At 44.8% G+C, this 24,923-nt stretch overlaps 2 protein-coding genes across 4 annotated transcripts in view; both read right to left on the bottom strand.

Moving 5' to 3' along the window:
- Window positions 1–24,923, bottom strand: part of LOC123156705 (protein SWEETIE) — a 42,061-nt gene that overhangs the window by 3,655 nt on the left and 13,483 nt on the right. For all 3 annotated transcript variants that reach the window (XM_044574863.1, XM_044574865.1, XM_044574864.1), the window contains exons 16-40: window positions 24,774–24,890; window positions 24,523–24,690; window positions 18,478–18,564; window positions 18,283–18,376; window positions 17,507–17,575; window positions 17,284–17,406; window positions 17,127–17,198; window positions 16,938–17,042; window positions 16,622–16,710; window positions 14,921–15,077; window positions 13,585–13,734; window positions 13,069–13,118; window positions 12,864–12,963; window positions 12,671–12,727; window positions 11,575–11,642; window positions 10,100–10,193; window positions 9,283–9,503; window positions 9,025–9,172; window positions 8,851–8,919; window positions 8,325–8,381; window positions 8,046–8,132; window positions 7,832–7,960; window positions 7,528–7,728; window positions 7,009–7,452; window positions 6,354–6,407 (exon numbers count right to left, since the gene is read on the bottom strand). In XM_044574863.1, the coding sequence (XP_044430798.1) occupies window positions 6,354–6,407; window positions 7,009–7,452; window positions 7,528–7,728; window positions 7,832–7,960; window positions 8,046–8,132; window positions 8,325–8,381; window positions 8,851–8,919; window positions 9,025–9,172; window positions 9,283–9,503; window positions 10,100–10,193; window positions 11,575–11,642; window positions 12,671–12,727; window positions 12,864–12,963; window positions 13,069–13,118; window positions 13,585–13,734; window positions 14,921–15,077; window positions 16,622–16,710; window positions 16,938–17,042; window positions 17,127–17,198; window positions 17,284–17,406; window positions 17,507–17,575; window positions 18,283–18,376; window positions 18,478–18,564; window positions 24,523–24,690; window positions 24,774–24,890 (3,010 nt within the window). The remainder of the gene's footprint in view (window positions 1–6,353; window positions 6,408–7,008; window positions 7,453–7,527; window positions 7,729–7,831; window positions 7,961–8,045; window positions 8,133–8,324; window positions 8,382–8,850; window positions 8,920–9,024; window positions 9,173–9,282; window positions 9,504–10,099; window positions 10,194–11,574; window positions 11,643–12,670; window positions 12,728–12,863; window positions 12,964–13,068; window positions 13,119–13,584; window positions 13,735–14,920; window positions 15,078–16,621; window positions 16,711–16,937; window positions 17,043–17,126; window positions 17,199–17,283; window positions 17,407–17,506; window positions 17,576–18,282; window positions 18,377–18,477; window positions 18,565–24,522; window positions 24,691–24,773; window positions 24,891–24,923) is intronic.
- On the bottom strand, window positions 3,554–5,748 carry LOC123156706 (uncharacterized). The gene is made up of 2 exons (XM_044574866.1): window positions 4,138–5,748; window positions 3,554–3,856 (listed from the first exon to the last, which is right to left on the bottom strand). The coding sequence occupies exons 1-2, from the start codon at window positions 5,216–5,218 to the stop codon at window positions 3,810–3,812; spliced, it is 1,128 nt and encodes a 375-aa protein (XP_044430801.1). The 5' UTR covers window positions 5,219–5,748; the 3' UTR covers window positions 3,554–3,809.

Genomic DNA, 24,923 nt, shown 5'->3' with positions numbered 1-24,923 from the left:
CAACAGATGCCCCAAATTCCAAACCAGCAGCAATACTTTTATGGCACAAAGGTGCAATGCTCCCACAAGCTTTTAGCACACATGAATAAATGATGATCTTATATTAAAAAAAGAAACAATAGTAGCAAGTCCTTTTTCCTGAGATAACACAAAAGCCACGGGTCTTGATGCATTGAAAGATAGAATTAAATAAGTTGTCACAGGCTAGGCATGGATGGTAATGTGAACTGTAACCCTTCGTGCCAACCACCACTCAAGAGTCGTGCCTCTGCTTGGATGGCAGACATCAGCTTAGCGATGACGATCGTTGAAGAGGGCAACATTTCAGCACTTAAATCTACTATGCATAGAGCATGGCAAGGAAGGCTACATACACCTCCATTGCACCATGGGCATGCTGTGCATCGTGAATATCTACAACTCTACAAAGTCATCTCCAGACCCAGGTGGCTGTCCAGTGGATTGAATCCATGACAGAATCTCACGCCAAAGCTGCCGCGATCAAGAGATGTTGCACCGTTTCTGGTGCTTGGTCCAACAGCAGACAAGGATTAGCGTGTGGTAGCTAGTGCCTAAGCAGATACTCCGCTGTCCAACACCAATCCTGGCAAACTAGCCGTCTGAATACCTGCCATAACACAGCTGGGCACAAGATTGTAAACCTCTGGGCAAACTCCATGATGGTGCAGCGGTCAGTTGTGTTATGAAGTGAGCCTATATTCCATCGGGCCAACAGGCCAGCACATATACATGAAGGGAAATAAGCAAAGAAGCCCCTATACAATATGATAACTACACACACAGCACAACCCTGTTCTAACACCCCCCCTCAAACTCAAGGGGGATCTTGGACACCGAGTTTGGACAGGAAAAAGCTGTGTTGGGACCGTGTCTGAGCTTTCGTCAGAAAATCAGCAAGCTGAAGCTCCGAGGGCACATACTGAGGGGCCACAATTCTGTCTTGCACCTGAGAACGAGTGTAGGAGGCATCAACACCGATGTGCTTGGTGAGCTCATGCTTAACAGGATCACGGGCAATGCTGAGTGCCCCAGTGCTGTCGGAGAGCAGAGGGGTCGGTGTAGCAGTGGAAACACCAAAATCCTGAAGAAGCCATCGTAGCCAAGTAATTTCTGCAGTCACGGACGCCATAGCTCGCAGCTCAGCCTCAGCACTGGAGCGAGATACAGCATTCTGCTTCTTGGTCTTCCAGGCAATCAGGGAGGAGCCAAGAAAAACACAATAGGCAGAGAGAGAGCGGCGATCAGTGGGATCGCTGGCCCAGGTAGCATCACAGTAGGCCTGAAGCTGAAGAGAGCTGGAGCGAGGGAAGAATAAGCGACGAGTCACGGTACCACGAAGGTAACGAAGAACACGAAGGTGACTGTAGTGAAGTTGAGTGGGAGCAGAGACAAACTGACTTAGAATGTGCACAGCATAAGAAATGTCAGGACGAGTGATGCCTAGATAGACAAGGCTCCCAACCAGATGGCGGTAGCGCGTGGGATCTGCAAGGGGTTCACCCTCACCAGGACGAAGATGGAGACCAAACTCCATAGGAGTGTCAACCGTGCGCTGATCAGTGAGGCAGGCACGAGTGAGAAGATCTTGGATGTACTTCTCTTGAGAGAGATAAATACCCTCAGGGGAAGAAATGATCTCAAGTCCAAGAAAGTAGCGAAGAGAACCCAAATCAGTCATCAAGAATTGCTCATGTAGACGTTTCTTCACAAAATCAATGAATTGGTGGTCAGCCCCTGTGATAATCATGTCATCAACATAGAGTAGTAAAAGGGTGCGACCGCGAGGAGAAGTGTGAATAAACAGAGCAGGATCATGAACACTAGCAGAGAACCCGATCCTTGTGATGACGGCGGAGAAACGCTCAAACCAGGTACGAGGAGCTTGTTTCAGCCCGTAAAGAGCGCGCCGAAGGCGACAGACAGTGCCATCAGAGACAGTATAGCCAGGAGGCGGCTGCATATAGACCACTTCCCGCAGCTCACCATTCAAGAAGGCATTCTTGACATCTAATTGAGAGATGGACCACTGCCGAACAGCAGCAACAGCCAAAAGAGTGCGAACAGTGGTCATGTGAGCAACAGGAGCAAAAGTCTCATCATAGTCACGACCATACTCCTGCTGGAAGCCACGCGCAACAAGACGAGCTTTGTAGCGCACGAGAGAACCATCTGAATGTGTCTTAACCTTGTAGACCCATTTGCAAGTGATGGGTCTAACGCCTGTAGGCAGGGGTACAGGGTCCCAAGTGCCTGTGCGCTCAAGAGCATGAATTTCCTCTGCCATAGCATGCTGCCATTCAGAATGAGCAGCAGCCTCACGATATGTAGACGGCTCAACAAGAGTGGTAGCAGCAGCAACATAGTACGCAGGAGGCTGGAGAGTGTGGCGATCACGCAGATTATACCGAGGAGCAGGAGGGGTAGGTGGTTCTGAAGGAATGGGACCCAACAGGGAAGGAGTGGAAGTGGAAGTGGGCGCATCCGAGGGAGAAGGGTGCCGAGCACGACGGAAGTAGACAAAAGGAAGCGGAGAGAGAGGGGAAGTGGAAGGTGGCGCATCAGAGGGAGAAGGGTGTTGAGCACGACGGGAGTAGGTAAAAGGAAAAGGAGAGAGAGTGGATGGCTCAACCCGAGTAGGAGAGTCAGGAATAGAAACCTCATCCTGTGTAAGCTGAAGCTCATGAGCAGACACAGGTGAAAGGCTAGGAGTGGACCTACCAGGTGACGATAAAGGTGAAGAATCAGGTAGAGTCAAAAAAGAGAGAGGCTCGACTAACGACTCGGTTGTGGCAGTAGAAGAATGACGAGGGTAGAAGGAGCGAGACTCATCAAAAGTGACATCTTTGGAGATTCTCAGTCTTCGAGCAATAGGGTCCCAGCAACGGTAACCTTTGTGCTCCAAACTGTAGCCAAGGAAAACACATTCAACAGATTGAGCAGTCAATTTGGTGCGTTCATGAGGGTGGAGAAGAACAAAACAGGCACAACCAAACAGGCGTAGACCACTATAATCAGCTGGACCATCACCTAGATGATCAACTGGTATCCCTCCCTGAAGAGCAACAGAAGGCTGAATATTAATGAGATAAACAGCGGTAGAGACAGCCTCAGCCCAAAAGTGCGGGGGAACAGCAGAAGATAAAAGAAGAGCCCGAGCAGTCTCAAGGACGTGACGATGTTTGCGTTCAGCCACCCCATTTTGAGCGTGTGCACCAGGACAGGAATACTGAGGAAGGGTACCCTGTTCAGCAAGGAAACCACGAAGCGCACGAGATAAGTACTCGCCAGCCGAATCAGCACGAAAAACTCGAACAGAGGAATCATACTGAGTGCGAACCATGGTAGCAAACGACTTGTAAATTTGAAGCACTTGACTACGAGATGACATAAAGTAGATCCAAGTGTGGCGAGAAAAATCATCAATGAAAATTATATAATATTTGTGACCCCCTTTCGAAACAAAGGGGGCAGGACCCCATACATCAGAGTGAACAAGTTCAAAAGGTCGTTGAGAAACATAATTACTAGAGGGATATGGAAGTTGTATCTGCTTGCCAAGCTTACAACCCATACAAGTTAGTGAACTATCACCAGATACAGACCCTAGAACACCACTCCTAACCAAAGAAGACAAGCGGGAGCCACAAATGTGACCCAATCGATGATGCCACTGAGCGAAGGATGTGGTGGAGGTGGCAGCTGAAGCAAAAGGGGTGGTGATGTCCAACTGGCTAGAGGACGCAGCGGAAGGAAGGCGCGGCCAATCGAGCTCCCAAAGGCGATGAGAGTCATGGCGCCGAGGACCGATCCCAACCAGAGTCCCCGTACGACGATCCTGAACACAACAAGAGTCAGAATCCAGAATAACACGACAACCCAAGTCAGTAAGTTGACCAGCAGATAGAAGTTGCATAGTCAGTTTAGGAACATGAGAAACGGCAGGGACATGAAAAGAAGACGTGGAAAGAGTCCCTCTTGCGGCAACAGAAAGAGAAGTGCCATCTGCAGTCTGAACTGTAAGAGGAGAAGGCACGGAATTGACAGCACAAAGATGATCTCTGTGTGGTGTCATGTGGAAGGAGGCCCCAGAATCAAGAATCCAGGGCAAAGATGTACCTGACGAAGAGTGCGGTGGTGGACCAGACGTCTGACCAGCAGAACCAGCAGAACCTGAGGATGGTGCAGAAGCAGTAAGGCGGCGCAGCAAGGTGAGCATCTCCTGGTGAACCTTCTCAAGGGAGCCCTCACGAAAATTAGAGGAGCCTCCCGAGTCCTTTTGAGGACGGCCACCGCGGCGACCCTGTTTCCTCCTCTTGATGCACTCCGTGATCATGTGACCATCCTGCTTGCAGTAGTTGTAGAAAGCACTAGTGGAGGTTGCTGCCACCTGTGTAGAAGAGGGCACACCAGGCAGCGGTGGTGGAACGCGGGCAGCCAGGACTGCTGAAGAGGATGGCAATAAGCCCGTGCTCCGTAGGCGCACCTCCTCAGATCGCACCTCAGCAAGGGCCTCCAGAGTAGAGAGCCGAGGATGGCGTGCCAATAGCTGAGCACGACTCTGCTCGAACTCCGGCCGGAGGCGAGTGAGGAAGTCGTAGAGGCGACGAACCTCCAGCTTAGCTTGTTGCCGCACACAACACTGACATCTGCGACAAACATCAGCTCCCAGAGAGTCCAATTGGCGCCACACCGCCGACATCTCCTTGTAGAAATCATCCACAGTAGCATCTCCCTGTTGTAGTTGTTGCTCTTGGCGAACAACAGAGAGATACATGGCATCCCCTGTAGACTCATAGCGATGGCGAAGGTGCTCCCACATCTGATATGCAGTGGTAAGGGCCACCACATCCATGGTGAGATCAACATCCATGCTGTTCACCAAGATAGAAGAGGCTCGAGCATCATCATTTGTCCATTGCTTGTATAAGTGGAGTTGATTCTGATACTCTTCAGTGGCCTCTTCAAAAGCATCTAGCATCTCACGTTGCTTGGTTTCATCGGCATCAACAGGGAAGGCCAACTCAGCTGGAGGAGTGGGCAGCAGGGGACAAGGCAGAGCACCAGAGAGGTGCTCCCAGACCAGCTGGCCCCTCATGTGCAGCTTCATGTGCTGCACCCAGTCCCTGTAGTTCTGTCCGTTGAAGATAACAGGACATCGTGGGACTGGGACAGCACCGGTGGTGGTGGAGGGCGCCATTGCAGCAGAGCAGCAACAGCAGCTCGTTGAAGACCAGCAGCAGCAGGAGGCACAGCTTGATGGCAGCAGCAGACCAGGAGGAGAAGAGCAGCAGCAGCCGCACTTTGAAGAGCAGCAGCAGCAGCTCGTTGAAGAAGAGCAGCAGCAGCAGCTCGTTGAAGAAGAGCAGCAGCAGCAGAGAAGAGGAGCAGCAGCAGCAGCAGCTCGTTGAAGAGCAGCAGCAGCACGTTGAGGCGGCGGCGCCGGCCGGGAAGGACGGCGGCAGCAGCGGCCTGGAACGGCGGCGGCCTGGACCAGCAGGCGGCAGCAGCTACCAGGAAGAAGAGGGGAGAGGCTCGATGAAGAGAGGAGCGGCGGCCGGCGGCGGCGACCAGAGGCGGCGGCGGCGGCTGGGGAACCTAACCCTAGCTCTTATACCATGTTATGAAGTGAGCCTATATTCCATCGGGCCAACAGGCCAGCACATATACATGAAGGGAAATAAGCAAAGAAGCCCCTATACAATATGATAACTACACACACAGCACAACCCTGTTCTAACAAGTTGCACCGTCATAAAGTTGTCATGCAGTGCCCCCCCCCCCCCCCCCCGCGCACATAGGATTTTGCTGCAAATTTGCTACAAACAGTGACATAGTCAGTATTTTTTGCTGCTGAAAATCTATTTTTCAATACTTTAGCCCTCCCTAACTTGTTTTTGCAGCACTTGGTCCCCCTGATACATATTTTCTGGCTCCGCCACTGTTGTCATGGATTATGAGTTCTACAGATGAATGTGCATTAATTTGTAGGCACAATTGCCGGAAGCTTAGGAGAGAGGCACGATACTAGCATCTAGGCAAAGAGCTTAGCCAAGGGATGTATCAGGCTAATTCGCCTGATCTCGCATACTGTTTCTCCCAGATCAGCATAATCAATGCTTAATTCAGGTAAATTTGTCAGATGCAGCAGTTTTCACTGTGTCTCCCAAATCATTTTGACAACTTATGAACTTGTTTTCAACTTTCATCTTCTTTCTTTGCATTTTCACGTGTACTGATAATCATATATTCTCAAACATATTATACATAAGGATAATGTTCACATTCAGGAGTGCTCATGATGAAAGCACGATGAATTGTCATTGGTAGATTACCTTTGAGAACAGAGATACAACAGGAGCACCAGAGCAATCAGCATATATTAGAGCCTGCATTGATGCAAATTGCTAACGTAAGAATGGCCTTGAGAAGGATATGACACAATTAATAAAGTTAAACTCACAACTAAATAGAAGAATAAACAGTAACACATCTAAGCAAGCAGCTTCATATCTTTTTTGATAACCTCAGACCTGCATACCAATTTGCAACTATGCAATCACCCAAAGGTGTCCATGGAGTTAAAGAACACTGATGGCGTATCAGAATTGCATCTAGGCATCTTATCATTTGGAAACATGAATAGTGTTTAGTTGGGTATGCCGACGCAAGTTCCCTCAGAAACAGAAATAACTAAGATATAAGACTCTGTTGTCATATTAAAAGCTAAATACTTGAGCTTATTAGCTAATGGTAGAGACTGCCATGGCCAAAGTTGTTCCCTTGCATTGAAATTTGCATGGCTATAGTAGGCTCAGCCGCTCTACTAACTCAAGGTTGACGGAAATATACTCAAAACTAAACTAGAGAACCATCGCACTCATCAGATGTGTATATGCACCTAGTAATGCATACATTACCACTATACTCAGATTCCCATCATAATCAAGAATACAAGTAAATATCGAGAATAGAGCAGAATGCACTGACCTGAAGGAGTTCCTGGCAAATATCGACTGAAAGGAAATCCTTGCTGAAAAAGGCTTCAGTTGTGAGGGACAATAACACAGGTAAGACTTGATCACATGGTCTTGGATTATCTAGTCCATAGAAAACAATGTTCGAAAAAAAATTCTCTTTGCTACAGTCAAGCTTCATCTTGACAGAACCATTCTCCGTCGATTGGTGTGAATGAAATAGCACAAGGACAGATTGTCCCCAGAGAAACTGGAAATCACTTTCCTCCAATTTGACCATACTACGTCCAGAGATAAACATGTGTTCATGAACATCTTCAGAATCATCCGCGCCGAACTCCACAGGAGCTGCATCAAGAGCTGTTGCCTGGAGAATCAGTGTCCAAACTTCATCAAGATACTTCTGTACCTTCGACGAGACCAATAATGACTGAATTCCATCAAGGAATGGCTTGTGCTGTTTAAAGAAAACAATATAGGTCATTTCCTAATCTTAGGTGTGCAGTAATTGGAGTTTGACGGATGGTCTTACATTAATTCTTGAATGCAAGCCAAAGATTATAGAAAAGTAATCCTTGAGGGCTCCAACCCAATATTTCCCCAATAGCGTTGAGCTATTTGCTAGTAAAGGTGCCAGCTGCTGGTGTTCATCAGGGACATTTTCCTTTGCCCTCAAGAATTGATAGGTGTAACATTTTACTGCAGCATGCGCTGTAAGAAGGCGCACTTTGATCTGTATGATTGCACAGCATAGATCAGAAACAATGAAGGTACCAGATACTGAAAACAAAAACAGAAGAGATGTATCACTACAGAAGAAAAACTAGGAGAAATACCTTACACACAACCCAGTCAGCAAAAGATGGGTAAAAAAGGCCCTCTATATCACTTAGTGGACGGGATATTAGCAAAAAGAGTCGATTAAGGGCTACTTTGTCCCCACAAATGACGCTGCTCGTCATAACCTGGTGTTAATGAGCATAGTTGTTTATAAGTGGAGATCAATATCAAAGGGAAAGAACAGGATTCATTTAGGGATAGAGCTTTCACCTTTGTAGCAAGTTCAAGGCCAGCCTCCAATAGAAGTGGACCAGAAGTAGTACTTATTGCCGTTTTAACAGCTGAAACAAGCTGAGCCTGCATTTTGAAGTACGCAACAGTGCATCAAATAATTGGTCAATCACTTGGTTAATTTATATCAGCATAGATGATTTGTCAGCATACATCTGCCGCATGCATGTCTTGGATTACACAGTAAGAACACAGGCCATCAAGAATTTCTTTTTTGCTCAAAACTGCTATTAGGAAGTGATGAGATCAGAGAATCACCTGAAATTGTTCTAACAAGATATGTCCAGGAAATTCAGGATCCACTGTCATGCCAAACTAGAAAAAAAAAAGGGCCCAGGTTGAGCTTAACAGAGTAAATAATTTAAAATAGATAATTAGAGGACTAATATAATCACAGGAAAGGATTCATACAAAAAGATAGATAATTTAAAAATCTCAATTCGGTAGTCAATATCCCTGGTGAAACAATTATAAGGACTACCACATGCTTTGTGCAAGCAGATAACAGGACTTCATTATTGCATGATAGACAGACTAGACTTACTAGGTGCCTAAATCATTTCAGGACACATGTACAACATTATACTTCACAAAACAATGTACTATAGTTACGCGGCATTTTAAAGGCAACATAATATGCATGGTCAACAAGCCTTGACCAGTTCTTCCATATTATAATTCAAGTCACAGATGTGCCTTAGAATTGCTATAAAGTGAATGGTTGATTGCATGAATAACTTATGTATTTATGTCAAGGCCTATATCTTTGGAAGAGCTGAGATACCTTGTCCATAATCAAACATAAAAGCTGCACGCCTATCGGTTGCATGCCCTCAAACTGTCCAGTACTTATCTGCCATGCAAATGTAGTTGTTAGCTTTAAACAGGCAAATTTGACTTAAGAACTTCTTTCAGATAGTTCTATGGTCTGTATGTAAGATCTGTTTTATGTTTGGACCTGATACGAAAGCGAGACCAACTCCTGTAGCTTAAGCACGAGCCAATCATTTGATAAATAAGTCCCCTTAGCTATTGCACTCCTTGCCAACAAGAGATCAAAATGAGCTGGTTCTGTTCCAACTGCAACCGGTACATGGCTAACACATCTGTTTTATCAAAATAGAAAGTACATGATGAGTGGGAAACAAAGAATATTTCGTGGTATCTTCAGAAAAGTTTGGGCTCAATAGAAGCAAAAGTCATATACACAACATACTCGGCTGCAAATACCCTAGTGCGGTATCTGAGGTGCTTATTTCTTCGAGAAAACTGACTCGATATAGGAGCAGACCAGTTTACTTGCTCCTGCTTTGGGCCGGAAATCATATTGTCGTCATCTTCTCCATACACATCATTCTCATGTGTACTGTCAACGGAATCATGTCCAGAACTGGTCAGACTTTCACTCGTATTTCTTGTAACTGATGTAGCAAGAACCTGAATGGCAAAAAAAAAATCAACATAAGCCATACCAACTCCAAAGCATGAATTCTCCTCCTGAAGAATTATGTACCAACACTTGAAGGAACTAATACGCATGTTTATCATCATGTATACTAGATCCATGATGAATGTACCACAGCGTCACCAATCTATGATTCGCTTACTGAGAATATGCGCTCATGATGAGAATCAACAAATTCAGAGGCAAGAAAATGTTTAGCATATACTACCAAAAGCCTTCTGTCAGCGCGCATGCAAATAGGAAGACAGGTATTGAGATAAGAAATGCCATCATGCTACAGTTAAATTGCATAGAACATACTAGTTGCAAGAATCTATAGCATTTTGCATGATTCTCTTTTTGAGACAAGGAACAGTATGCCAGTAGAGATATGATATCTACCCTCGGCGCAGAATGAATAATCAGAACATTAAAAGAATATATGCCATTGCAGATAATTATTGTGATGCATGTCTCTCTTTATGATGGGGACAAACTAACTCGGACAATTACAAGATACATATATTCAGAAGGTCTTAGGAACTAAACACAACATATTGAAACTCAATGCAAGGCCTATTAAACATACCATATTCCGCAGAACGGCTAACCATCGAGATGGATGCAGTGGACATGATGTATACAATAAGCGAATAATAGTCGCCCGAACCAATGTTGCTATTCTGCACATTTGAAAACTGAAAATTAATTTCCATCTCACAACTGACAAGAACCTTTTATAATAGTAATAAATTTTCCACCTTCCAAACAATGATTTTATAGAAATATTAATCCAGAATAAGTGTCAGCAATACACACATGTACAAGCATTGAATGAAAGGTGATACAATATGTATGTCCTCTGTTTGCACAATGCACATAGATGACATTTTGGGCATACAATATTTTCAGTATGTTTGTTAAACAATACCATGGCGTTTACACCCTCAAAGAGAATGTTCCGCATTTACTACGAGACCCTTGCCCTTCTTAAGTGTTCAGTAGAAAATGCTGTCAACCATTCTCTTTGAAATGTAAACGCCTAGTATTTCACAGTTTCCCAATCCACAATAAATACCCTTGTGTTTGTTAAGCTTCATGCACTAGCCAACGCAAGCAAAAGTCCAAACTGATGGAAAGGGCTAGGCAATCCACATATACACTTCAACACTCCCTCTCACGTGTGACGCGGGAAGTCAACACATGGATAGACTCAGAGGTATGGCTCAAGAGGCCTATACGTGGACACAAAGGGGGGAACAACAATTTTGAATAAACTGCGAAAGCCAGGACTTGTACTCAAGATCTTAGGCCCTGATACCATGTTAAGCTTCATGCACTAGCCAACGCAACCAAAAGTCCGAACTGATGGAAAGGGCTAGGCAATCCACATATAAACTTCAACAGTGTTATCCATATATAAATTCCCTAAGCGGCGGTGGCCCTATATTGGCTGCATTTGATGTGCATACACAAGCATCTAATATGGCAGCCAGAGATTGGATTTAACATGGCTCATTCAAAGGAGTAATTAAGTGGGATAGAATGTCATGCAAAGCTCAATATGATGGTGGTAAGAAGCCTAGAACGTCATGCAAAGATGAACAGACGGGAGTATAATATGATGACGGTAAGAAGCTATACATGGGTGCCAAAATCTGACATACTGGCACCTAACACCGGCACTCCATCCCTTCAGTTGTACGGTTGCACTAGTCCACCTTTACTTTGGTAAATATATAATATAATCGTAATAAGAAGCTACAGATGGGTGCAAAAATATAGCATGCTGCCACCTTATGATGGCACACAGACAAATATGACAATGCCAGTCTTGGCATCTTTGTATTATGCAGCAAAAGGACAGCATCATCACAGCACGGTGATGCATGCGAAGACAGGAAGATATATTTCAACCAATATGGAAATTCAAAACCTAATAAGAACTAGCTTACTTGGACACGAAAAGATTATAACTACTAGGTGCGAAGAATACAGGATATACCACAGATGCAACACACACACACACACACACACACACACACACCAATGGTAGTAACATACTCAGAGTCGGTTTCCCCATCAAGCATACTGAACAGATTCTCTTCGATGTTCTCATTGATCATTGCAGCCTGACATAGAAGATTCAGCGGCAAATAAGACAAGCGGAAGTAATTGCATAGGATTCTTCCACAACAGGAAATTCTGAAAAAGAAACATATGTGTTCTTACCATAAAGATGCCAAAATATGTTATAGCATCAAAGAGGTCATTCAAGTTTATTCAAGTGAAAGAGCTAAATTTTAATTGATTAATGAACTAGCTGTCCATCAAACTCATATTAAAATGTTATCAGTGACAAATCAAACATCAATTTGAAAAATATGACAAAATAATATAACGACATCAGATCTTCCTGCATACAAAGTTAATGGCATCCAAAATGGCAGAGTTGGCAGTAATTAGTGAGTGCTTATTGCTAACACACTTGCTGCTACTGGATTTTACTTTACGTAGTAAAGATTACATGCATACTTTCCAGAAATAGCAATAAGTTTAGACAGTTACCCTTGTAAGAAAATTTGCATGCACAGGTAGCTTTTACAAAAAATAAGACAAATCAGTATGAGAATTTATGCCAAATAATATACAGTGACAAGCAATCAAAAATAAATCCTCATTTCCATGCTTGTACTCCCTCCGTCCGGGTTTATTGGGCCCTTGGACCAAAACTTAGAGACCAAGGCAACCTCGAACGCAGAGATATAGCTTTGATTGGAACCAGTACTTAGGCCGCCGGGATCGCAGTAACTGTGCCTGCGATTTTCCTAGAAGGCGCACGAATGCATGCTCATGCGCGCAATAATCGTGGCTGCATGGCCAATCAGGACAATTTAAGATGCATGCGCTAGCTGTTTCTTGAAATGTCCCGCGCTTTAAAACTGCATGCAAGATTAATTCGGGAGAAAATCGAGGGCTTCCCCCTGCAGGGGCCTTGTAAAACTGTGCGCATGAGTGTTGCTTACAGGCCCAATAAACCCGGACGGAGGCAGTACAACATAAAGCGGAAAATTATAACTTTTTATGCAACTGATACTAGAGACTGTCAGGTATTTGGACTGAAGCACTAAAATAAAGGGTTTCAGCTTGCATTCCTTACCGGGTCTCTTTCAATCAGATGACGCAATGTCGACACTGCTAAATACCTATGGCTTGGCTGTTACAAAAGTAGGCCACAGTAAGGGAAGGGAATGCTAATATCGAAGTAAATGAATACGCACTACAACATGACCTACCTGTTTATAGAAAGGAAATGTTAATAAGAAAGTAAACAACTACACAGGACCACGTACCTGTCTTGAGAAAAGCGTTGGGACAAGACCTTGAACGTGGGAATGCACAGGAACAGCTTGAGGAGCAAAAAGAACAAGCTGCTGAGCAAACCTAACTGATCTGCAACATACAACAGAAAATACTTTGAGCACAACATCCAAAGCTGACCTCTCCTAATCACCTACTTATTAAAGAAAATAGATATTATTTATGATCATTACGTACTCTAGAAGTGTAGCCGTTTCATTTGAGGAGCTTATCTCTGCAATGACAGACTGAACTTAACAATATGAGTCGTGTGAACAACTTCCTCTAGAAACAAAAAAGGAGAAAAATAACTGCAAGATCATGTCTCTTAAAGACAGTAAATGGTCCCTCCATTACTAGATACATGTCATTCTAGCAACATGCACAAGAACTCAAGCACAAGAGAGACTTAACAAGATAAACTTTACACTGTTCATTAGTTCAATACCCTCTGTATTATACTTGACATAGCTATAGCCAGAAGTTTTCATTATGGAAGATATGTGACATGTGCATCCCAAAGCAGTAGAATGACATGTGAACCTTGAAGTGGTAAAATGACATGTATGTAATAACAAAACTAAAAGGGTAGACTGACATGTATATTCATTAATAAGACATTAATTATTAGCAAGATCCAATGAAAAATAGGCCGGATCTTCCTTTTTCTTGAATAAAAGTTACCAGAAAATTATACAGAAAAAATTGTCCAACCTTGCAGCGTGAAAAGAATATGCTACCCGGAGCAAGTTCAGGACCGAGAACTGCCACTATTGCATTGATAAGATGGCCTATTTCCTGTCTAAAATCCACGTAACCATTTTCTTCCAACAGAAGAATTTCCATAGCAAGGAAAAGTGTCCCCTGTGTAACAACATATCAAAGCACCTATTACAAATTTACAATCAGCAGTACAAGAACACAATTATTGTGCAACTAGTGGGCGAAATAAAGGCAGAAAAGGTGATATTAAGAAGTAGGCCTGCTTGGTTGGTGCCTAGTTTGCCTGAGTTCGTCACCCTGTTTGGTCAGAGGCGGCACTTGTACCAAGATACATTTACTACAGCATGGGCCCGGCCACTGACTGAGAAAGGTGGGACAAGATTTTCTTTGGTTTGGCAACATGGCTTTCACTTTCATTGCCTGGTAATTTGCCAAAAAAGTGGTTTTACCACACTATACCTAAGCTTAGATATGGCAAGGTTAGCTTTGAACCAAGCATGCCCCTAGTATACCAACCAAAGATACCCTAATTCCACGAAACTGAGATGTTTAATATGTGTGAAGGCGAATTGCATGGAAGGATCCCTCCTGATTAAGTATCCATGGATGTTTGACAGTAAATGGAAATTGCTTTGCCAAAGTGGCACAGTTATGATGCTAAACATGTAGATCCACATGTTACTCTCAAATAGGATAATATTCCACATGTTTCCCTTGAGATAGAAAATGGTGAAGACTACAATCCCTGCATCTCATACCCCTATTTAAGAGATGTTAAACAAAAATGTACTTAATACCGGTGTGTTCTGGTGTGTTGTATAAATCCTCACACCATCAACACAACAGCGTAGATAAAAAAAAAGGGCAACCTGGTGCATGTAGCTCCCGCTTGCGCAGGGTCCAGGGAAGGGTCCGACCACTTTGGGTCTATAGTACGCAGCCTTTCCCTACATTTCTGTAAGAGGCTGTTTCCAGGACTTGAACCCATGACCTCATGGTCACAAGGCAGCAGCTTTACCACTGCGCCAAGGCTCCCCTTCAACACAACAGCGTAGATAGTTTACAAAAACTGCATGGCATGTATGAAAGATGACATAAACCAAAAGGAAACTAACAATACTATTGAAACCTATGCATGGCTGCCACATTACAAGATTTCTCTGCGTATGAAAATCTGATGAGAATGTAATTACTAACTAAGATGGTGTAAGAACAGTCACTGAAAACCTTTGCACAGCCAGTGTATAACTCACTAGGTTGAATTCGTACACAATTCATTACTCTAAAAGAGTGTTACAACTTATGAAATAAGACTGATGAAAAATACCTGAACCTGGGAGACGTAAGACAAGCCAGCAGCTTCGATGGTCAAAAGAAGAGCATGGAGTGACCACAACTGCAGGTTAGAATTAGAACTCTTACTCAAATGAGACAGCGAGTTCACAGTTGGAGTGACCAGAGTAGATAATGCTATTCCCCCTGCACTGCACCAACAAAAAGAGCATTACTGCCGTGAACTCCACGTGTCAAACATACTCACACAAATTAACTCCACATAGGTAACAACTTACCCTATAGACACCACTACATCTCCCCACAAAATCCCAATAAATAAACAAGGTGATACATGCTTCTAAAGAGCAATTTCACATACATAAGACAGTTAAATACTACTCCCTCCATTCCATAATGTAGCGCGCCCGCGCTTTTCGAGATTCAACTTTGACCATAAATTTAACCAACGTGGGCGATTGTGGCGGGAGCAAAAATTATACCATTATGGTCAAAGTTGAATCTCGAAAAGCGCGGGCACGCTACATTATGGAATGGAGGGAGTAGAACTGGTATAACATATATGTACGACTAGTCCAATGCATTTTCTACACATGAGGCAGAAAATAATATTACAAGCTCTAACCACGCCCTAAATTTTTAATTGCAGCTCTCATACTTCTTCACATCAAATTTTTTTAATTTAAGGCTCTGCTGCAATTCCCAGCCATGGTCCATGCCAACATAGCCCAATCTTTTTCCTTTTTGAACCCTAGACACATTTTTTTAACTTAAGGCTCTGCTGCAATTCTCAACCATGGTCCATGCCAACATAGCCCAATTTTTCCTTTTTGAACCCTAGACACTTTTTTTTAATTAAAGGCTCTGCTGGAATTCCCAGCCATGGTCCATGCCAACATGCACCGCACTACCACCATTGTACTTGGCCCCTGCCATCCCCTCGAGTTTGCCGTCGTCAACCTTATGCCACACCATACCCCCTAACTTTACGGCCGTTGACCTTTTGTTGGATTGCATAATGGTAAAATCAGACAGAACCACCAGTTGTTGCTGCAGTTTGCTAAAATGGAGGCATGCACATGCTACAGAGTTTTTGTAACCAGCAACGACATTAAGCAATTTCATTGATTAGTGTTATTATTAAGGGTAGTTCAGGAGTTGAGACACAAAATTGCTCTACTAAATTGCTTAATTTCCCTCTTATTTTTTGTCCAATCCCCGAGACTTAAGGGGAGCACTCTCCGGTCTACTCGGTGAGGTCATGCACCATGGTGTACTAGTGTGATTTTGTGTACACACATCGCAGGGTGGCTATTTAGGATTTAGTTATGAGATTTCCTTTTTGTGGGATAGCTAGGATTTGTTCTTGCTAGCTCTTTCTCTGGTTTTGTTTTAGTTGCTTTATACAACTGGGAGTTGGGGAGACAAAGAGGGAAGGTGTCATCACCATTCACCAGTCTCTATACTAGTACAGAAACTGATAGAAATACAAATTACAAAAGCGAGATGATTTAAACTTTGCGGGTACAAGCCTGTGCAATGCAAGCTTGATGTAGGTTTGGCTCCTTCATACTTATGCAACACAAATGACGAAATATTTGTGTTAACACAGTACTGAATATATCGAAGTAAGGTGAGCAATATCCCAGGTGACAAAAAAAAAGGCTTCCGCCAGGTAAAGCCTGAACTGTCTTTTATAGGGAGAGGAAGAATAAATACAATAAGCAGAACTTACGTTCGATGAATGCATCCCAATGAAAGTGCAACCGATGCTGCATAGCTCAGATCCACTGGTGTTGCTAGCTCTCCAAGAAGGGAACGAGCCTAGTAAATTCAAAAACCACTTCCATTACTAGAGTCTAGAAAATGAAAATGTATCTGGGGAGAAATGAAATGCATAACCATCTACATCATGCCTGGAGAGTGGAAAGTATGAAGAATAAAGTGCATAACTGATAAAAAAATTGTAATTTTATACAAAATTCGAAGTTGACAAAGCAGGCAAATATTAATATTAAGAGCAAAAGTATGACCACACTCAAGAGACAAACCATTCTTGCGGTGAATATATCATTCCCAGTGCGTGCCAGTAAACCAAGACCCTCACATGCTGCCCGCCGTTGTGCTGTAGAAATTTCACTCTCCCCTAGGATGCCCTGATGCCAGTAATCACGTTAAATTGGGGGAGGGGGGGGGTGTAGTTTCGCAAATTTGGTCTGTATTCTGTACACATACTTTACCTTGAATATAGATTGGATCATACTAAATATATCAGTTGGCAATGATTGAGCGCCACGTAAAGTCAGTAACTCCTGAACAGAGAGCACGATGATATTAAAATTAAGAAAACAAATCAGACTGTTAGCGCTCTCAGCTTATAACAAATATTAGAAGTACCTTTAGCCCTGACAATAGAGCAACACAGGCATTTGAAACAAGAAACATATACCAAGAGTACTTCTTCCCAGCCTTGAGGCACTGGTCAATATTGTTCAGGAGTCTTATCTTGGCAGTATTGTCCTGTCAATAGGCATATGAACAAACAAAAATAGAAAATCATTAATCAACAAAAGCAGAATTCCCAAGTTAAAAATGAATGAATTGCTGAAGTTAAGTGCACCTGACATGCAAAGATAGAACCATAGCACAGAAGCATCTGATTAACCAGCATTTTGCTTACTGATTCTGGCTTCAATAAGAAAAACAAACATATATTAGCCCATTCAGAGTGTGCACCTGACTGTAGAAAGTCGATGACATCCACATGTATCAACAGTAATAAGCTTAGTTGAAGTTTGGATTAATATATAAGGAAGTTACTAATGAGTAAGTGAACAACCGATCAAAAACACTGCAAACATTATCCCAGTTCAAACATAACTTCAGTGTGTGACTGATAAGTGATCATAGCCTCATAGGACACACTCGCTATCATGTACCCTTACTCAGTCCGCACACTGGATGCTATTTTCCTATTTATACTTCTTCGCACAATTTTGTTTAAATAAAAGAAGTGCAGTTAAAGGAAGAAACAGTATCGATTTTCAGAATGGTAGTATACCCTCAATACATGCATCAAAAGAGCTTACCAGGCACAGGCAGCTTTGTTAATTAGCAATTGCTTCTCTTGTAAAAGGGAACATTTTCAAAAATCCTTATGTACATAGTGCTTTCTAGGTATAAGCTTAATGTAGGATTCTTATTGACTAATACTAAATTAGTTCCTTCCTGAACCAGATATTGTATTTTAGAACTGGCCTAGAGTTATTGTATTTTAGAACTGGCCTAGAGTGTTGTTTCCATGTCTGGATGCATGTGAAACAAATCAATAGTATCAAGTTTTGAGCAAACATAAGCATAAAGATAGCTGGGCCGAGGTATTGAAAAGATAACTACCTGAGGAAAGTTGCTGATTTCGTCATCCCACACACATGGTAGAAATCCATCAACACCACCATCAAAAGCTCGTAGTTCATCCTCAAATGAATCCCTGATAAGTAATAACCAATAAACTATCATAAATATTTTTAAAAGAAGACAGTGTAGTTGGCCATAGTTCAGTACAACGAGAACTCATACTTGGCACGCTACCTTCCAGGTATCCACGGGCCCAAAGAAGCATCTCTCTTGTCTAACAGAAACTTCAAGCATGAGCTTTCTTCCCATCCGGAAGGGTCACTAGTTTCATCACCCGGAAAGTTAATACATAGAACAAAAGGCGAGTGATACAGTATTAAAGGAATGCAGAATGAGAAAAAAGAAGGGAATATTGGCTGTCAATGCTGAAGATGAATTTACATGCTTTAAGTCTCTATGTTTTAGAGCACACTAAGGACCTACAACGTAATTATAAAATTTCTATCATATTGGGAGTTCGTGTAGCCAGGTGAAGCATATGTGAAAATAGCGCTCAAAAGAATAAATTGAAAAGACAGAATTGCCTTTTAAGACCATGATAATGCCATATTGTGTAATCATTCAGAGTTTTAGAAAGAAATTCATATACAGCACAATAATGTCCAAATGTTGGCAGTGTTATGAAGTGAGCCTATATTCCATCGGGCCAACAGGCCAGCACATATACATGAAGGGAAATAAGCAAAGAAGCCCCTATACAATATGATAACTACACACACAGCACAACCCTGTTCTAACACCCCCCCTCAAACTCAAGGGGGATCTTGGACACCGAGTTTGGACAGGAAAAAGCTGTGTTGGGACCGTGTCTGAGCTTTCGTCAGAAAATCAGCAAGCTGAAGCTCCGAGGGCACATACTGAGGGGCCACAATTCTGTCTTGCACCTGAGAACTAGTGTAGGAGGCATCAACACCGATGTGCTTGGTGAGCTCATGCTTAACAGGATCACGGGCAATGCTGAGTGCCCCAGTGCTGTCGGAGAGCAGAGGGGTCGGTGTAGCAGTGGAAACACCAAAATCCTGAAGAAGCCATCGTAGCCAAGTAATTTCTGCAGTCACGGACGCCATAGCTCGCAGCTCAGCCTCAGCACTGGAGCGAGATACAGCATTCTGCTTCTTGGTCTTCCAGGCAATCAGGGAGGAGCCAAGAAAAACACAATAGGCAGAGAGAGAGCGGCGATCAGTGGGATCGCTGGCCCAGGTAGCATCACAGTAGGCCTGAAGCTGAAGAGAGCTGGAGCAAGGGAAGAATAAGCGACGAGTCACGGTACCACGAAGGTAACGAAGAACACGAAGAAGGTGACTGTAGTTTAGTTGAGTGGGAGCAGAGACAAACTGACTTAGAATGTGCACAGCATAAGAAATGTCAGGACGAGTGATGCCTAGATAGACAAGGCTCCCAACAAGATGGCGGTAGCGCGTGGAATCTGCAAGGGGTTCACCCTCACCAGGACGAAGATGGAGACCAAACTCCATAGGAGTGTCAACCGTGCGCTGATCAGTGAGGCAGGCACGAGTGAGAAGATCTTGGATGTACTTCTCTTGAGAGAGATAAATACCCTTAGGGGAAGAAATGATCTCAAGTCCAAGAAAGTAGCGAAGAGAACCCAAATCAGTCATCAAGAATTGCTCATGTAGACGTTTCTTCACAAAATCAATGAATTGGTGGTCAGCCCCTGTGATAATCATGTCATCAACATAGAGTAGTAAAAGGGTGCGACCGCGAGGAGAAGTGTGAATAAACAGAGCAGGATCATGAACACTAGCAGAGAACCCGATCCTTGTGATGACGGCGGAGAAACGCTCAAACCAGGTACGAGGAGCTTGTTTCAGCCCGTAAAGAGCGCGCCGAAGGCGACAGACAGTGCCATCAGAGACAGTATAGCCAGGAGGCGGCTGCATATAGACCACTTCCCGCAGCTCACCATTCAAGAAGGCATTCTTGACATCTAATTGAGAGATGGACCACTGCCGAACAGCAGCAACAGCCAAAAGAGTGCGAACAGTGGTCATGTGAGCAACAGGAGCAAAAGTCTCATCATAGTCACGACCATACTCCTGCTGGAAGCCACGCGCAACAAGACGAGCTTTGTAGCGCACGAGAGAACCATCTGAATGTGTCTTAACCTTGTAGACCCATTTGCAAGTGATGGGTCTAACGCCTGTAGGCAGGGGTACAAGGTCCCAAGTGCCTGTGCGCTCAAGAGCATGAATTTCCTCTGCCATAGCATGCTGCCATTCAGAATGAGCAGCAGCCTCACGATATGTAGACGGCTCAACAAGAGTGGTAGCAGCAGCAACATAGTACGCAGGAGGCTGGAGAGTGTGGCGATCACGCAGATTATACCGAGGAGCAGGAGGGGTAGGTGGTTCTGAAGGAATGGGACCCAACAGGGAAGGAGTGGAAGTGGAAGTGGGCGCATCCGAGGGAGAAGGGTGCCGAGCACGACGGGAGTAGACAAAAGGAAGCGGAGAGAGAGGGGAAGTGGAAGGTGGCGCATCAGAGGGAGAAGGGTGTTGAGCACGACGGGAGTAGGTAAAAGGAAAAGGAGAGAGAGTGGATGGCTCAACCCGAGTAGGAGAGTCAGGAATAGAAACCTCGTCCTGTGTAAGCTGAAGCTCATGAGCAGACACAGGTGAAAGGCTAGGAGTGGACCTACCAGGTGACGATAAAGGTGAAGAATCAGGTAGAGTCAAAAAAGAGAGAGGCTCGACTAACGACTCGGTTGTGGCAGTAGAAGAATGACGAGGGTAGAAGGAGCGAGACTCATCAAAAGTGACATCTTTGGAGATTCTCAGTCTTCGAGCAATAGGGTCCCAGCAACGGTAACCTTTGTGCTCCAAACTGTAGCCAAGGAAAACACATTCAACAGATTGAGCAGTCAATTTGGTGCGTTCATGAGGGTGGAGAAGAACAAAACAGGCACAACCAAACAGGCGTAGACCACTATAATCAGCTGGACCATCACCTAGATGATCAACTGGTATCCCTCCCTGAAGAGCAACAGAAGGCTGAATATTAATGAGATAAACAGCGGTAGAGACAGCCTCAGCCCAAAAGTGCGGGGGAACAGCAGAAGATAAAAGAAGAGCCCGAGCAGTCTCAAGGACGTGACGATGTTTGCGTTCAGCCACCCCATTTTGAGCGTGTGCACCAGGACAGGAATACTGAGGAAGGGTACCCTGTTCAGCAAGGAAACCACGAAGCGCACGAGATAAGTACTCGCCAGCCGAATCAGCACGAAAAACTCGAACAGAGGAATCATACTGAGTGCGAACCATGGTAGCAAACGACTTGTAAATTTGAAGCACTTGACTACGAGATGACATAAAGTAGATCCAAGTGTGGCGAGAAAAATCATCAATGAAAATTATATAATATTTGTGACCCCCTTTCGAAACAAAGGGGGCAGGACCCCGTACATCAGAGTGAACAAGTTCAAAAGGTCGTTGAGAAACAGAATTACTAGAGGGATATGGAAGTTGTATCTGCTTGCCAAGCTTACAACCCATACAAGTTAGTGAACTATCACCAGATACAGACCCTAGAACACCACTCCTAACCAAAGAAGACAAGCGGGAGCCACAAATGTGACCCAATCGATGATGCCACTGAGCGAAGGATGTGGTGGAGGTGGCAGCTGAAGCAAAAGGGGTGGTGATGTCCGACTGGCTAGAGGACGCAGCGAAAGGAAGGCGCAGCCAATCGAGCTCCCAAAGGCGCTGAGAGTTATGGCGCCGAGGACCGATCCCAACCAGAGTCCCCGTACGACGATCCTGAACACAACAAGAGTCAGAATCCAGAATAACACGACAACCCAAGTCAGTAAGTTGACCAGCAGATAGAAGTTGCATAGTCAGTTTAGGAACATGAGAAACGGCAGGGACATGAAAAGAAGACGTGGAAAGAGTCCCTCTTGCGGCAACAGAAAGAGAAGTGCCATCTGCAGTCTGAACTGTAAGAGGAGAAGGCACGGAATTGACAGCACAAAGATGATCTCTGTGTGGTGTCATGTGGAAGGAGGCCCCAGAATCAAGAATCCAGGGCAAAGATGTACCTGACGAAGAGTGCGGTGGTGGACCAGACGTCTGACCAGCAGAACCAGCAGAACCTGAGGATGGTGCAGAAGCAGTAAGGCAGCGCAGCAAGGTGAGCATCTCCTGGTGAACCTTCTCAAGGGAGCCCTCACGAAAATTAGAGGAGCCTCCCGAGTCCTTTTGAGGACGGCCACCGCGGCGACCCTGTTTCCTCCTCTTGATGCACTCCGTGATCATGTGACCATCCTGCTTGCAGTAGTTGTAGAAAGCACTAGTGGAGGTTGCTGCCACTTGTGTAGAAGAGGGCACACCAGGCAGCGGTGGTGGAACGCGGGCAGCCAGGACTGCTGAAGAGGATGGCAATAAGCCCGTGCTCCGTAGGCGCACCTCCTCAGATCGCACCTCAGCAAGGGCCTCCAGAGTAGAGAGCCGAGGATGGCGTGCCAATAGCTGAGCACGTCTCTGCTCGAACTCCGGCCGGAGGCGAGTGAGGAAGTCGTAGAGGCGACGAACCTCCAGCTTAGCTTGTTGCCGCACACAACACTGACATCTGCGACAAACATCAGCTCCCAGAGAGTCCAATTGGCGCCACACCGCCGACATCTCCTTGTAGAAATCATCCACAGTAGCATCTCCCTGTTGTAGTTGTTGCTCTTGACGAACAACAGAGAGATACATGGCATCCCCTGTAGACTCATAGCGATGGCGAAGGTGCTCCCACATCTGATATGCAGTGGTAAGGGCCACCACATCCATGGTGAGATCAACATCCATGCTGTTCACCAAGATAGAAGAGGCTCGAGCATCATCATTTGTCCATTGCTTGTATAAGTGGAGTTGATTCTGATACTCTTCAGTGGCCTCTTCAAAAGCATCTAGCATCTCACGTTGCTTGGTTTCATCGGCATCAACAGGGAAGGCCAACTCAGCTGGAGGAGTGGGCAGCAGGGGACAAGGCAGAGCACCAGAGAGGTGCTCCCAGACCAGCTGGCCCCTCATGTGCAGCTTCATGTGCTGCACCCAGTCCCTGTAGTTCTGTCCGTTGAAGATAACAGGACATCGTGGGACTGGGACAGCACCGGTGGTGGTGGAGGGCGCCATTGCAGCAGAGCAGCAACAGCAGCTCGTTGAAGACCAGCAGCAGCAGGAGGCACAGCTTGATGGCAGCAGCAGACCAGGAGGAGAAGAGCAGCAGCAGCCGCACTTTGAAGAGCAGCAGCAGCAGCTCGTTGAAGAAGAGCAGCAGCAGCAGCTCGTTGAAGAAGAGCAGCAGCAGCAGAGAAGAGGAGCAGCAGCAGCAGCAGCTCGTTGAAGAGCAGCAGCAGCACGTTGAGGCGGCGGCGCCGGCCGGGAAGGACGGCGGCAGCAGCGGCCTGGAACGGCGGCGGCCTGGACCAGCAGGCGGCAGCAGCTACCAGGAAGAAGAGGGGAGAGGCTCGATGAAGAGAGGAGCGGCGGCCGGCGGCGGCGGCGGCGGCGGCGGCGGCGACCAGAGGCGGCGGCGGCGGCTGGGGAACCTAACCCTAGCTCTTATACCATGTTATGAAGTGAGCCTATATTCCATCGGGCCAACAGGCCAGCACATATACATGAAGGGAAATAAGCAAAGAAGCCCCTATACAATATGATAACTACACACACAGCACAACCCTGTTCTAACAGGCAGCACTAAGGATAAACAGTTATGCAAATTGTACTGTAGCACTGAGTCCCAGAAACGTTTTCGTCGAGTGTTTATTGCAGTTCAAGTATGCTTGGCAGACCCGTTCGAAATCTCTCTTGTGCAGATAAGATACATGATTGGGTAGAATTTAATAAAATCCTAGTTAAAAAATTCTTGGTGCTCAAATACAGTTGCACAATTCTGTGTAGCCGATTAAATTAAATTAAGTAGATGGACTGAAATAAACAAACCAATTTAGGGTAATTGAGCACACAAAATTAAGTTGTGGGGCGTGCAGTGTAACGCTCCAAATAATCAAAAGGGAGGTTGGAATGTATTATGGTCAAAGGTTGGTAGCAGGTGTTGGTGCTCGTTAATTTTTATTAAGTTCTACTCCCTCTGTAAACTAATATAAGATCTTTTAGATCACTACTTTAGTTTAAAGAGGGAGTACAATTTAATGCATAATGACAAGCCAAGCATAAATATAATAAAACCATGCTATTCAAAATACACCACCTGAATGGGCTTGAACACAGCTGAAGCATTTGCTCATGCTCTGATTGATAAACCACTGGATTGGAAAGGGACTGATACGCCATCAGTGTTCTAGTTGTGAAGAGATTCAGTGCAGACTTGAGATTTGGCAGTTGCTTAGCTCTCAATGAAGATATAAGGGATAAAGCTCTGCATTGTGTAGCTTGAAACTTAGCCTTCACGGAATACACACTAAAGACTAAAATAGGAATTCAGCAGTGAATTTTACGCACCCACCAAGGTAGGCCAGGACAGGGTTAAGTAAGATTCCACCATTAGCAGTTGCGATGATGGGAGAAACAAAGCTTCTTATGAAAGCAGTAAGAGCCTCGATTGCAACCGACAGAACACTGCAGCAAAAAGCTAAACAAATCAGCAAATTA

The sequence above is a fragment of the Triticum aestivum genome, chromosome 7B (genome assembly GCF_018294505.1).
Source record: "Triticum aestivum cultivar Chinese Spring chromosome 7B, IWGSC CS RefSeq v2.1, whole genome shotgun sequence".
In the NCBI taxonomy this organism is placed as follows: domain Eukaryota; kingdom Viridiplantae; phylum Streptophyta; class Magnoliopsida; order Poales; family Poaceae; genus Triticum; species Triticum aestivum.
The sequence above is the reverse complement of the archived record's forward strand: the minus strand, read 5'-3'. Positions and strand labels throughout refer to the sequence as shown.